We start from the raw sequence: 16,078 nt of genomic DNA, 5'->3' as shown, positions 1-16,078 counted from the left end.
TCACATAATGTTTGACTGTAAAAAGAGGGCTTGTATATATTTGTGCAGCTAAAATAATAGCAATTTAAAAAAAAATGGAATTAACTGATTTACTAAAGGTTTTATATTTTCATTTTAAAATCTTCTTTTATTATATGTTTAAAAAGAATATGTTACAAAGTACTACATCAAGGGAATCCTAAGGGATGTGCCCATTAAGGATTCCATCATAGTTCTAACAACCAATGAAGATTACTGTAAATAAGTGAGTCCTGAGGAAGTAGCAACATGCAGTGAAATGCGTAGACATTTTTAGAAGCAAAGATGCACTTACTGTGTGCTGGTGAAGTGTGATAATCACACAAACACAACAAATACTGGTACTTACTGACTATATTATAAGAGATGATCTTTGTGTAATACCCACATCACATAGTCTTTTTAAAGATATTTTAAAAGAAGATTTTATAATTAACTTTTGTGAAAGAGTTGCAGATGCCCAGCAGATTGTAGTCCTATGTATGGCGGAGCACTACATATTTGATTATGGCGCTAAGAACACCCACAATTACATTTTAATTGTGATTTGTAAATAAAGGGCCTTCACTTCACTGGATCATGCACTGACAAGACAGTCATATTCTCAAAGTGTTTACTTTCTGCCTAAGACGTGCATGCATTGGCTCCATCCTACATTCACACTACCTCCCGCCAATTAATCAGTGGCATGCCAAAGATTCTTCAGTGCTTTTGTGTCTAATAATTGTTAGTAATGTTACATACACCCCCTAAATAGAAACAAAATTGCATAACGTGTATACTAATTAATGGGGGAAAAAAACATAAAACAGCCACAGTGTACACTGGGGCTATCACAGTGGACCATGGGCAGGGTGCATATGCAATTTTATAGGGTGGTGTGTCTGAGCAGGCGTCCAAAGAGACCTGCCATACTATCTAAAGTATTCACTAAATATTTGCCAAGTTTCATATTTGACAAGAGCACAGTTGCTATATTTTTATTGTGGGTAAACATGCTCTGTGCAAATGTCAAACGGCAATTGTTTTCACTTGTACACCAGTGCAATATAAAATAATAAAATAGTATTAAAAAAACACACAATACAGGTTCTGTTCTGGGTTATAAAAAACTTTTTCTAGTAATTTAACACGTGGTTATTTGGTGGGGAACACCAGTGAGAGTGTTTTAGGACCCTCTCTACACATAGAATTTGAGGAATAGTAGCCAGTAGTATACTGAAAGCTTGTGTGTTGTTCTCTTAATGTGATTGCAGTATTGTTTCTTGATGAGTAGAACTGACGTTGAGGCTGGGTTCACACTATACTACATGACAGCAGTACGACTTTCATCCTACTTTGCCCTGCCACATTGCTCCTACTTTGGTCCTACATTGGTCCTACATCCATCCGACTTTCATGAACAGGATACTACTTTGATCCGACTTTGTGATAGTCTGACTTGTTCTTTGACCAATCAAAACAGTCACAGAGTGAGATAAATTCCTTTTACTGCTGCTGTAATCACATGTCGGATGTCAAAAGTCGGATGGTAAGGACAAGGATCCTACTTTGGTCCGACTTCAATGATATTCAATTGGCTGAAGTAGGATCAGTGTCGGACCAAAGTAGTACAGGGAGCATTTTCAAAGTCGGACCGACTTGTATCGGACCAGTTAAGACAGCTCCCATAGGGAAACATTGATTTTCACACGTCATGCGACATGAGCTCCCAATGTCTGAGCGTTTGTCGGACCAGTGTGAACCCAGCCTTAGGCTGGGTTCACACTGATACTACACGGCAGTCATGTGACTTTCATCCTACTTTGCTCTGCGACATCAGTCCTACATAGGTCCTACATTGGTCCGACATGAATGAACAGGATACTACTTTGATCCAACTTTGTCATAGTCCGACTTGGCCTTTGACCAATCAAAACAATCCCAGTGTGAGATAAATTTATTTTACTGCTGTTGTAATCACCATGTTCGGATGCCAAAGTCGGATGGTAAGGACAAGGGGCCAAATTCTAAAAAGAGATACGCGGACTTAACTAAAGTTTTCTAAATTTACACGGCGCGTATATTTGCGCCCGATCTTCAAAACGAGTTAAGCCTAGATTTCCGGATTTTCAGTCCTACCTAAAATAATTACACTTGCGCATCCCCGGGCGCAAATTACGCTAGTCACGCCGCTGTTTTTGATAGGCAAAGATGCAAATGAGGGAGATAGGGCGATCCACAAAATTAGGTGTGTGCGCCGTAGATTACGCCCTGTGCGCATCTGTTAGTTTTCCTGGGCAAATTTACACATTATAAAAGCAGACCTAATTTTACACATGCCGTGTAAGGGTCTGCTCAAGCAACTGAATAGAGGTAGACCTGACAACACATCTCTGCAGGACAACAATCTGACTGCCAAAATGCCCGGCACATCAATGATTCTAACGGCACTCGCCACTTTACAGGCACAAAGAAGGAGGAGGGCACAGAGGAGGAGGATGCGGGCACAGGAGAGGGTTTACCGCCCACGGAGCGATCTGTTTGCCATGCCTGATTATGAGGTGTATGGCAACTACAGATTCAACAGGGAAGCCATCCTGGAGCTCACCCAAATACTTCAGGAGGATCTCACCACCCCAACCCAACGATCCCATGCCCTGCCACCTCTACAAAAAGTTATGGCAACCCTTCATTTTTTGGCCACTGGGTCTTTCCAGCGTGCATCTGGAGGTCTGGCTGGGATGGTGCAGTCGACAATGAGCCGATGTGTCCATCAGGTGGTCCCTGCCATACTGCGGCGCATGTTCAACCAGTTTGAAAAGCCCACCCAGGAGGAGCAGCGTCTGCAAGCCATGACTGACTTCTATAACATTGGTGGCTTCCCACGGACCATCGGGGCGATAGACTGCACCCATGTGGCACTACAGCCCACCCATGAAACTGAGCACCTGTTCAGGAACAGAAAAACAGAAAGGGCTGGCATTTGATCAACGTCCAAGCTATTGTAGATGCTTATGGCCTCATCTGGCACGTTTGTGCCAAATTTCCAGGGTCGTACCACGACAGTTTCATTCTCCGGCAGACCAAGATCTACCAAGACTTGGAGCAGAATGTGTATGGAGACAGCTGGCTGATTGGTGAGTGACATTGGTGTCAGGTATGCCCCCCCATGATGCAGACATCACAAGGGGCACATGCATGACTAATATCCTCCTGTCTTTTCTCTTACAGGTGACTCTGGATATGCCTTGGGACCCCACCTAATGACACCATTTAGGAACCCCCAAACACCAGGAGAACACAAATATAATGAGGTGCACATTCGCACCCGGTCAATTGTAGAGCGGACATTCGGGCTTCTCAAGTCCCGCTTCAGATGCCTTGACAAGACTGGGGGTACACTCTTGTATTCCCCAGACTTTGTCTGTCAAATAATTGGGGCATGTTGCATACTCCACAATTTTGCAATGAGAAGGGGCCTGCATATTGAGTTGTGATGTCCTGACCTGACCCCCCACCCAGGCAATCCCCCCCCCCCAACCACCTCTACCCGGTCTGCTGAGGGCACAGCAATAAGGAGACAACTTGCTGAAGGCATCTTTTCCCAGTAAATGGACCTTCATTATCTCACTTTATTGTTTGGTTTTACACCATAAACGCACAGATATTATGTGACATTTAAAATGTTTCTTTGCACAGTAAATGCACAATAATTATATGACAATGAGAATGTCTTTTTTCATAGAAAACGCACATTAATTATCTCACAATGAGAATGCATGAATGCACACCACTGTGGTCCCTAGCACAGACACATCACATGCACATCGAATTGGATTAGATCCAAGTACCCCCCCCCCCTTTGGTACTTGGGAGCAGTAACGCCCCGCCACGGCTCCAATTATGTCACTGTGCATTCATACACCATTCAGGAACCTGGGATGACTTCTCCCTGGTCCTGGGGATCCCTACTCCACCAAAACTGAGGGTGACACCCTTATGTTATCAGGAATGCCACCCCCCCACATTCACACATCATTCACACACATAAACCAAATCATAAGTACAGTATAATAAAATAAACAAAAAAACAAAAACAAAAAGTACCCCTGCAACTTAGTGATGTTGCCGAGTGCTCCTTCTGGGCTGACCACGGCCACGGCCAACTGGCGGATCTTCACGGTGGGGGTCTGTGCAGGGGAGGGAGTATCTTCACGGGGGGGGGGGTCTGTGCAGGGGAGGGAGTATCTTCACGGGGGGGGTCTGTGCAGGGGAAGAAGGAGCCTCCCCTGGTGTCTGTCCTCCTGCTGGCCTGCCCTCCAAGGCCACGGCTATCCTTGTCAGACAGGCAGTGATGTCAGCCGTATTAGCCTGGCCAGCCCGGGTATTGGCCTGCACAGCCCGGGTATTGGCCTGCACAGCCTGGGTCAGGGCAGTCACCTCCTGGGCCACGCCTGTTGTGGCGTTCTTCAGGTCCCACAAACAGGTGATGACCCCCACTGAGTTGGTGGCCACATCACCCAGTGAATCCCTCATTAAACCCAGGCTGTGCTCCACCTTGGTCATTGTTTTTTTAATTTCACCCAGACTGCGGGTCTGCCAGGCATTGTCCCTCAGCAGACTGACCGGCAGACGCTCAAACCCCCCCCTGGTTTCCGGGGTCGGCCTCCTACTTGCCCCTGAGGCTTGTGGCCTTGGAGGAGGGGTTGGAGTGACCCATGGGGGCTGCTGCATGTTGGAGGAGGGTTGGGAGGGGCCACCCCTGATGGTGGCCTGACTGCTGGGAGCCTCTGGGGTACCCTCAGGGGATGACTCAAAGGTCCTATCTTGGCCCATCAGGATTTGCCGGCCAATCACAATATTTTCATCCTTCTCCCCCTCATCCTCCTCCCACTCAACATCCAAATTAGGGGAGTTGTGGGCACTCCCCTCCCATGGCGAATCCTGCCCTTCTTGGGACTCAGCATCAGCCTGTCTTGGGGGTGGTGCAGCAGCCTGCCCTGATGGGCCAGCAACCTCCTGCCCTGATGGGGCTGCCACCTCCTGCCCTGATGGGGCTGCCACCTCCTGCCCTGATGGGGCTGCCACCTCCTGGGCTGATGGGGCTGCCACCTCCTGGGCTGATGACCCAGCAACCTCCTGGGCTGATGGGGCTGCCACCTCCTGGGCTGATGACCCAGCAACCTCCTGGGCTGATGGGGCTGCCACCTCCTGGCCATCTGGGGAGGACACAAAACAATCACAGGTTGGTGGATCCACACACTTGGCACATCTTCCCTTACCCCACCCACACATGCTAATCACCACATAGAAAAAATAAAAAACTTACCTGTCCTCACAGGAGCATCAGAGTCAAAGCCAGGCAGGCCCACCACCTGCTGTGGGTGGAAACACTGGGCCACTGCCCATTCCTCCTCACTCATCCTGACTGGGCAGGGTCCCCCTCCTCCAGTGCCCCTGGTATGGGCATGCAGCGTTGCCAGCTTGTTCCGGGACACGCTCTTTAAGTCGTTTATTTTTTTTTGGATTCCAGCGATGGTCCTGGTCTCCCCCCCCCCGACGCATTGATCCAATCGGTGATCTTTTTAAGGATCTCCTTCCTCCTGGCCGGGGTGGTGTTCTGGCTCTCAGGGCCATGTAGAAAACGACCATATTTTATGATGCCCTGAGCAAGAATATGCTTCTCTGCCATTGAACAATTTAGCTTCCTGCGCTTGGTGGCCATCACAGACACCACCCAGCAACAGGAAACTCACCCAAAAAACAATCAACAATACACACACAACAAAGAAAAAAAATCACAGCAAAAACAAAAATAAAACACAAACAGACAGCTACTATAAATTCAAAAACAAACAGGCAAAAAACGGAAACAAAAAACAATCACACACCAAAAAACAAACACTTATCAAAAAATGGAAACAAAAAACAAATTATCAAAAACAAACACCAACTATACTCTACAACTCCTCAACAACTTTTCTCACAAACAAATCTTACCAACAAACACTGACAAATGTTCAAAGCAGAAGCAACTTGCTTTAGGAAGGGAACACAGGGAAATACTTTTGCAAGGGAAGTGTGTTTGACTGGGGCTATTTAGACACAGGGCGATCCTCAAACTAAGTACGCTTGGCCTTTTACCTATCTCACTGATTGCGATGAGCAAAGTTCTGCACATGCCCAGTGAGGTCCAGATTCGTGCGCGCATGCGCAGTACAGCCGGCCCTTCATTTGCATGGGGTCACGGCTCATTACAATGAAGCACGCCCACTTCCTTCCCACTTGCCATAACCACGCCTTACGCCTCGGAATTTAGGTTACGGATGGCGCAATTTTGTGCGCAAATGCGCTGTGGATACGGCACTTACGACACCAACTTAGGGCGCCGTAACTTAAATGACATAGGTAATACTAAATTTGCACAGCTTTTTGAGAATTTAGCCCAAGGATCCTACTTTGATCCAACTTAACCACTTAAGGACAGAAGGTGTTTTTCAGATTTGGTGTTTACAAGACTAAAACGTTTTTTTTTGCTAGAAAATTACTTAAAACTCCCAAACAATATTTTTTTTTCTAACACCCTAGAGAATAAAATGGCGGTCATTGCAATACTTTTTGTCACACCGTATTTGCGCAGCGGTCTTACAAGCGCAGTTTTTTTGAAAAAAATAAGACAACAATAAATTTGGCCCAATTTTTTTATATATTGTGAAAGATAATGTTACGCTGAGTAAAATGATACCCAACATGTCACGCTTAAAAATTGCGCCCGCTCGTGGCATGGCGTCAAACTTTTACCCTTAAAAATCTCGATAGGCGACGTTTAAAAAATTCTATAGGTTGCATTTTTTGAGCTACAGAGAAGGTCTAGGGCTAGAATCATTGCTCTCACTCTAACGATCGCGGCGATACCTCACTTGTGTGGTTTGAACACCGTTTTCATATGCGGGCGCTACTCGCGTATGCGCTCGCTTAGTTTTCTTATTTATTTTTATTTATTTTGAAATTTTTTACACTGAAATAAAAAAAAAAAATTATCACTTTTATTCCTATTACAAGGAATGTAAACATCCCTTGTAATAGAAAAAAAGCATGACAGGTCCTCTTAAATATGAGATCTGGGGTCAAAAAGACCTAAGATCTCATATTTAGACTTAAATGCAAAAAAAAAAAAAATTGCTCTTTAAGACGCATGGGCAGGACTGAAGTTTTGACGTCACTTCCGCCCAGCAATGCTATGGGGAAGGGTGGGGGCCATCTTGCCCTCACTCGCATCCCCACACAACAGGCAGCAGGACCCGATCGCCTCCGCCGCTACCGACGGCTCCGGTAAGCGGCGGAGGGCGCGGGAGAGTGGCGGGAGGGGGGGCCACCTCTCCTGCCACCGATAACGGCGTTCTCGCGGCGAATCCGCTGGGGAGACCGCCGTTATCGTTGACAGGACCGCTCACTGAAGAGATGGATATCTCGGTTGTGGCAGCAGCTGCTGCCGTTACCGAGATATCCATCTTTAAAAACAGGACGTATATTTACAGTGGGCGGTCGTTAAGTGGTTAATATCAATTCAATAGGCTGAAGAAGGATCAAAGTCGGACCAAAGTAGTACAGGGAGCATTTTCAAAGGCGGCCCGTCTTGTGTCGGACCAGTTAAGACGGCTCTCATAAGGAACCATTGATTTTCACACGTCATGCGACATGAGCTCCCAATGTCGGAGCGTTTGTCGTACCAGTGTGAACCCCACCTCAGTGTTCCTTATTGTATTAGGTGATAATGGGCTCCATTCACAAAGTGGTATCTTACTACATCCGAGTTTTCGGTAAGATACCGCACATTCTTTAAAATCTTTGGCATTCACCAAAAAACGCTACTAAAATACTTAATTCGTTATTTTATGAAGTCATGCGGTACTTCAGTAGTGAAAACATGCAGCAATTTCGTGCCTGGTGGTAGCCACTGTATTTATTACCAGAAGTAAACACCACGGCCTGGATTCACGTACAGCGGCGTATCTTTGAGCGGGCATAACGTATCCTATTTACGTTACGCCTCCGCAACTTAGACAGGCAAGTGCAGTATTCTCAAAGCACTTGCTCCGTAAGTTGCGGCGGCGTAGCCTAAATAGGCCGGCGTAAGCCCGCCTAATTCAAATGTGGAAGATGTGGGCGTGTGTTATGTAAATGTTATGTGACCCCACGTAAATGACGCTTTTTACGAACGGCGCATGCGCCGTCCGTGGACATATCCCAGTGTGCATTGCTCCAAAGTATGCCGCAAGGACGTATTGGTTTTGACGTGAACGTAAATTACGTCCAGCCCCATTCACGGACGACTAACTGAAATGACATAAAATTTTCAAAATTTGACGCAGGAACGACGTCCATACTTAACACTGGTACGCCGCATGTACGCCTCATATAGCAGGGGTAACTTTACGCCGGGAAAAGCCTAGCGTAAACAGCGTCTCTGTACTGCGTCGGCCGGGCGTACGTTCGTGAATTCGCATATCTAGCTGATTTACATATTTCTATGTGTAAATCAGCGTACACGCCCCTAGCGGCCAGCGTAAATATGCAGTTAAGATCCGACGGCGTAAGAGACTTACGCCAGTCGGATCTAATACAAAGCAATGCGTAACTGATTCTAAGAATCAGGCGCATAGATACGACGGCGCAGACTCAGAGATACGACGGCGTATCTGGAGATACGCCGTCGTATTTCCTTTGAGAATCTGGGCCCAGGTTGTTAAGAAGTGGACGGCCGCCGCATCCTTAACAACTGATGAGTAATTTCCTGGGTTTCCTGCTGACAGTTGAATGTAAAAAAAAAAGAATTGGCAGCAATTAAACATTTATTTAAAAAAAGGAATGCACCCCCGCAAAATCCATACCAGGCCCTTTGGGTCTGGCATGGATATTGAGGGGAAACCCCACACCAAAAAAAAAAAGTGGGGTCTCCCCAAAAATCCATACCAGACCCTTATCTGAGCATTCAGCCAGGCAGTTCAGGACAAGCAAGCGTCCCTCCTCCATTTTGGACCATACCAGGCCACATGCCTTCAACATGGGGATGGGGGATTCTTGATGGGGATAAGGGCCTCTTTCCCACAACCCTGACCGGTGGTTGTGGGAGTTTGCGGGCAGGGGGATTATTAGAATCTAGAAGCCCCTTTAACATGGGGGCCCCCAGATATCGGCCCCCCTATGTGAATGAGTAGGGGTACACAGTACCCCTACTCATGACAATAAAAAGACAGAAGGCAGTTGTATTTATTAAAAAATAAAATAATGTCCCCTGGTGTAGATCCATCGTCAATCACAATGCCAGCAGCCACTGCCGATCTGAAAATAAAAAAGCTCTGCTGCCGACGAATTTTTCCACAGTCTGAGAGTTCATAAAAAACTCAAAAACGGCCTCCTGTCTTTTTTTAAACACTATGCTTTTTTTGTGGTGACTGAGTAGGGGTACATATTAGGGTTGTCCCGATACCACTTTTTTAGGACCGAGTACAAGTACCGATACTTTTTTTCAAGTAGTCGCCGATACCGAATACCGATACTTTTTTTAAATGTCCCCCCACATATGCAGCCATGTCCCCCCCATATGCAGCCATGTCCCCCACATATGCAGCCATGTCCCTCTAGCCATGTCCCTCACATATTCAGCCATGTCCCTCTAGCCATGTCCCTCACATATGCAGCCATGTCCCTCTAGCCATGTCCCTCACATATGCAGCCATATCCCTCTAGCCATGTCCCTCACATATGCAGCCATGTCCCTCTAGCCATGTCCCTCACATATGCAGCCATGTCCCTCTAGCCATTTCCCTAACATATGCAGCAATGTCCCTCTAGCCATGTCCCTCACATATGCAGCAATGTCCCTCTAGCCATGTCCCTCACATGTGCAGCAATGTCCCTCTAGCCATGTCCCTCACATGTGCAGCCATGTCCCTCTAGCCATGTCCCTCACATATGCAGCCATGTCCCTCTAGCCATGTCCCTCACATATGCAGCAATGTCCCTCTAGCCATGTCCCTCACATGTGCAGCAATGTCCCTCTAGCCATGTCCCTCACATGTGCAGCCATGTCCCTCTAGCCATGTCCCTCACATGTGCAGCCATGTCCCTCACATATGCAGCCATGTCCCTCTAGCCATGTCCCTCACATATGCAGCCATGTCCCTCCAGCCATTTACCCCATACCTTTGCCGCCGAAAGCCGCCGCCACCGCATGGAGAAAATCACAGCATTCATTTGAATAGCTGTTTTGCCCGCGTGTATAGACACTCCCCCTTGCTCGGAATTGGACAGATCACATTTACCTATTCAATCCCGAGCAAGGGGGAGTGTCTATACGCGCGGGAACACTACAGCTATTCAAATGAAAGCTGTGATGTTCCCGCACGCTGTTTAACCCATGCGGCGGCTTTCGATGCGCGGGGGGGGAAAGTATTCTATTTAGGTATCGGGGGTATTTGCGCGAGTACGAGTACTCCCGCAAATACTCGGTATCGGTCCCGATACCGATACTGGTATCGGTATCTGGACAACCCTAGTACATATAAAGGGGGTCACAAAAGGAAGGGCCAGGATCTGGAAACCAGATTCTGATAAGCCCCCCGTCTGCATACCACCACAACCACCAGCCAGGGTTGTGGTTGGAAGAGGCCCTTGCCCCCATCAACATGGGAACATGTGCTTTGGGTGGGGTGGGGAGTTGAAGGCATGTTGCCTGGTATGGTTCAAGAGGGAGGGGGCACGCCCACTTTCCTGGGCTGCATGCTCAGATAAGGGTCTGGTATGGAGTTTTGGGGAGAACCCACACAATTTTTATCTCAATTCTTTATTGTCTGCAATTCTTTTTTTAACCCGGTTTTTATTTACCCCCATCACCCCGCTGACAGTAGATGGCTCATCGGTTGTTAAGGATAGGGTGGTTGTCCGGTCCTTAACAACCATGTTGTTTACTGGTTGTTAGGGATGCCAGTGGTTACTTCTTCCTAACAACAAGTACACATTCCATCATTTCTGCATACCTTGATCGCTACTTGATTACCGCAGGCATTTATTCATTTATTTCCTTCTGTGAATTGAGTTTGACACCTGTTCATGCGGTATTTACCGAGTGTTTTCAGCGTTTTGCTGTAAACACCACAGAATGGTATAAATAGTGAATTGACAGTTTCAGGATTGCTTGCGGTATTAGGGAAAATGGGTCTGGACACCTACATACAGCATGCGATCTGGTTCTGTGAATGTAGCCCACTGTGTGTAATCCACAGAAGCAGTGGAAGTGGAAGGAGAGCTCAGACTATGCTGTGCAGAGTTATCTGCACTGCAAAAACACGTACTACATGGCAAATACTGTAGTTTACTGTCTTCTACTGTTCACATTTAGGTAACACTGTCTGTATTAGTTTAGATAGGCATGATGTATTTCCATCACTGTTAAGTGGGTGTTACTGCAGTGATGCCCCCTCTTTTCCTATTATGATTACAGCTGTAAAAATTTTAAATTGTCATCACTTTCTATCACAGTAACAAAAATCCCCAGGGCTGACTCTCCCGAGTGGGAACACAGACAGCAGTAAAACCTGACAGATATTCAAACCCTGCCATATTCTATCTAAAAATAAATAAACATATATTGGCAAAAGATATGCTTTGTAGTGTAAGCATGAGCTTAACATGCCATTTTTAAGATCAGCACCAAGTAGCCTTAAGTGAATTTGATCATGTTGTAACAAACTACACACAGAAATGGGTAGCTCTAGCATCATTGAAGCCTAATTTGAACAGACATTAGAATATCATCTAATATTTTAACTTGCCCACATTAATAACCATCATGCTGAACAGACGCTGTATTAGCTGTGCTTGAACTGAAATTTTTACCTGGCAATAAAAAGAAAACAGACTAAAGTGAAAGGAATCATCGACCCCTTCTGCAAATTTAAAAGATTTAAAAAAAACCTTTAGGAGAAACAAAGAAAGATATTATACTCGCCTAACGGCTGGGGGAACACAAAGTACTTCAAATCTTGCATGGATGCTGCAACACAGAGCTGGGAGGGTCTTCTCTCTGTGTCATGGTCAGGGGTCAGGCTCGGAGACCAGTAGCAATAGCAGTAGAGAGGCTCTCACCAACCAGCTAAATAAGTGCACAAGCAGGTCACACTGCCAGATGATGCAGGCTAACCTGAGGTGCGGGGTCTAAGCACTAACCGATATTCACCAGATTTCCCGATGGAGATGGGTTTTGATGCGTGTTAGTAAGAGGCCCTCCGGATCGCCTCACCAGGAGGTGAGCAAGCTGGGATCCAGTAGCAGATATAGCAGGTAGGGATCAGTAACAATTTTTTTCAGGTTTTGAATGAGCCAACGCACAGTCAAGGAACAAGCCAAAGGTGGGTAACGAGTGGTAGTGGAGATAAGGACAGCTGCAGATGTGCAAAGGAGCAAGATATCAGCTGAAGAGAGCACCATAATCTGGCAAACAGGAAGTGCTTAAATAGGAAGTTCATGGGAGGAGCATGGTACAAGACAAGGTTATCAAAGGGTTCAGACAGGATGCTGTCCAGCATCTCAGGTGGCTCATCAAGCAGAGCTATTGCCAGAATTAGCAGAGGTTGTGGGTTCAGGTCCCTGTCCTTACCCAAATCTCACCAGAGGGAAGATAACTTCACCTAAACATTTTAGGTGCAAGGTTCACTTTAATATTACTTTTATATTACTAATATAATACTTTAATATTAGAAAATAAGCCTTGCTTAATTTGCAACTAGTTATACTCAAATCGGGAAAAGTGCTGATTTGCTCATTTTGATTCACTGAGAATCACACAAATCAGTAATCCAGGCAGTTGTGGTTCACAAATTGTATGATTCTCTGACAACTGGAAGACTTTACATGGATATATCAAGGTAAATTATTGCATAATGCAATTTTCCTGATTTCTGAATAAATTTGCTCATTGTTATTTGTAACAGACCCACTTTGAAATGCCTGTGTTTTTTGCAGTCTGACTTAATATAGATCCCTGGTCTCTAATGTTGCCTATACATTTCATTTATACAAAAATCATCCAGCAGTTGTATAGTCTATACAGTCTTTTTTAAGTTATAAGTGCTGTAGGGTGTCAGATATTTATTTTACAAATGCCTCAATGTTATCAAAAAGACACATTGTAAGACTCCATTCACACAGGGGCAACACGACTTCCAGCATGACTTTGGGAGGCAGCTTGGACACGACTTGAGTATGAATCACAGCGCGACCTGAGGCAACTTACAAGGCAACTTCAAGTTGCCTCCAGGACAGGAGGCTTTCCAGTGGCCAATCAAACAACAATCAGCTCTGTGGGAGGGAGGGAGGGGTTTGCCTGAGAAATGTATGTTCTCTTCCTGTATTGTTGCTTCTGTTATGACAGTGATCCCACTTCTGAGGCGACTTCCATTGAAATCAATGGGTACAAGTAGCCTACACGTCGGATTGAAGTAGTACAGGAACCTTTTCTGAAGTCGGAGCAACTGCAGTAGTGTGCATTAAGATGACTCCAGTCACTTACATTGATTTTCTCAGGCAGCGCGACTTGGGGCGACTTGAAGTCGGATCCAAAGTCGTCCCTGTGTGAATGGGCTCTTACGGGATCAACAAAGAATGTAAATGTAACCCCTTATGCCTTGTACAGACAAGCAAACATGTACGATGAAACCGGTCCGTCGGACCGTTTTCACCATACATGTCTGCCCGGGGATTTCTGTATGGTGGCTGTACTCACCATCATACAGAAATCCGCGCGTAAACAATACGTGGGGCGTGTCCGCGCCGTCGCCGCGCGGATGACGCGGCGACGTGGGCGGCCCTGCCAGTTCAATGCTTCCACGCATGTGTCGAAGTCATTCGACGCATGCGAGGGATGACGGGCGCTCGGACATGTTTGGTAGGTCTGTACAGACGACCGAACATGTCCGAGCGGGCAGGATTCCAGCGGACTGTTTTAAAACAAGTCCAGAAATATTTGCCCGCTGGAAAAAGGCCCGGCGGGCAAATGTATGCTGGAATCCTGTCCACTCGGGCCTACACACGACCGAACATGTCTGCTGAAACTGGTCCGCGGACCAGTTTCAGCAGACATGTTCGGTCGTGTGTACGGGGCCTTACTGTGTAACATTTAGCTGCTAAAGCTGTGTATCATAATCAATTTTTCATTAAATCCCTTTTGTCCTTCTTTTTGTCCTTTTTAAATCTCAAAGCTGCTGATCTATAGTCTCTTACAGCCACTTTGTCTCCATGCACCCACTGCAGCATTAGTTACACGTGATTGCTTAAGATGGACCTTGTATTAAAATGCAGGTCCCCTCCCCCTCTGCAGGTCACCTACTGTTAGTAGGTGTATTATGTACCTGTAAAAAATTGCAAGAGCATCTTCTCCCAAGATTTAGGCTGCTCTGTATTCCCCAGGACCTAGTTGGAAGGAGAGTAATATTATCTTGACCTAGACATCACAAGTAGAATAGATGGGTGAGGTAAATATATAATATATCTACCAATTGTAGGTGATTTGTGATGGGAAAGGGAACCTAAAAAGTGTAAGCAGACTTCTCATCTTACTGCAAGGTTCACTTTAGGACCAGCCTCCTGGTAGTGACAGTTGTAGACCATTACTGCACAATGTGGCTCATGACAACTCAGGGCCACAGCTGGAATACAGTTGTACCCCCATAAAAGGAGATGCCTGGGTAAAAGCCTTCATGGTAGAATCATCAGGTATAATTTAAACAGAAGGTGCAGATTTAGGTTTCAATGGGTTTTGTTCACTTCAAGCGGGTTTTGTGTACCCATATATGTCTATAGGAATGCTTGAAGCAGGTAAAAGGAAATTTGCGCCTGTAAATAATAATCTCAGAAGCATCTCACACTGATGTCCAGCTGATGCCATTAACATGAGCCCAAAGCCTGTCTACACAGGCCCATGAAAGATTGACAACAACATTTGAAATTACTGGTACCTTAACATGTAGCAGTTTATGAGAGTTTACAGTGTTTTAGATCTCTTTTAAGAATGCAATTCCCTTTTCTCTTTTGCAATGTGTTTAGGAAAAAAAATATGTTTTTTTTTTTTTTTCATGAATTATCATAAACAGTGGGAAAGAAATATATGAACTACAAAAGTAATTTGCATGACAGACCATCTAACAAATGATCTTTTCTTTGTAGGATGTCCCTGCATTACCATTCAACAAATCTTTTTTGGAAAGAAATCTGCCATCTGCTCGAGGTTTAGTGAGGTTTATTGGCTTTTCTACTTTCTTAGCAGTGGCCACTCTTGGATTCTTCGCACACAAGAAAGGATTTGTTTTTCGAGTTTAATATCAATTCCTGTTATTTTGATTCAACCAAGTCTTCATGAAAACCAACCACTTTGGTATTTGGATGTATCCATTTTTAGAATCAGATTTTGAATTAAACTGGACAAACCCATTTTTTATTGCTTAGAAAGATTCTTGGATTTACTGATAAAAAATAAATAAAAATGTAAAATCATTTAAAAATTAACTTAAAATGTGATCATAAATAGTGCCTCCCAAAGACAAAACAATAGTTATGAGATTTTAGCATGTAATTTAACATAAAGTGCAGTAGGACATCTGTTAATGGTTGTATAGTATCCCTGGGTTTATGTACCTGAGCAATAAAGTAGCTCAGGATAGAAAGCAGGCCAAGTACATACAGTAAACGGTTTTATCGACCATAAACCTTCTGTGTGACCCTTAAAAAATAATATGGAACTTACTGTAAAACATAAAGATGTTAATGGAAATTAAGTCAAGTAGTTGTGAAATCATTAACCTATTACCCACTGTTAAACAGTTCCTTACTTAGGTTTCTAAGAAAATTAAAATAACTAAGTGTCAATAAATAACACTTACTTTATTTTTAGAGCTTAGGAGGATCTGTCATCATTAGGGCTCCTGCACACATATGTGCAATTTGGTGCATTCAGATCCATAAATTACTGTATTTATTGGCATATAACACTCACTTTTTTACCCTGAAAATAGAGAGTAAACCG

At 45.1% G+C, this 16,078-nt stretch overlaps 1 protein-coding gene across 1 annotated transcript in view; it reads left to right on the top strand.

The window, feature by feature from the left end:
* LOC120927415 (amine oxidase [flavin-containing] A-like) overlaps positions 1 to 15,830 on the top strand; it is a 186,959-nt gene extending 171,129 nt beyond the window's left edge. The window contains exon 15 of the mRNA XM_040338070.1: positions 15,223 to 15,830. Coding sequence (XP_040194004.1) covers positions 15,223 to 15,375 — 153 coding nt within the window. The 3' untranslated portion in view covers positions 15,376 to 15,830. The remainder of the gene's footprint in view (positions 1 to 15,222) is intronic.
* Positions 15,831 to 16,078: the final 248 nt, after the last annotated feature.

The sequence above is a fragment of the Rana temporaria genome, chromosome 2 (assembly GCF_905171775.1).
Source record: "Rana temporaria chromosome 2, aRanTem1.1, whole genome shotgun sequence".
NCBI classification, from domain to species: Eukaryota; Metazoa; Chordata; class Amphibia; order Anura; family Ranidae; genus Rana; species Rana temporaria.
Note: the sequence above shows the minus strand (reverse complement) of the source record. Positions and strands in the feature narration are given on the sequence as shown.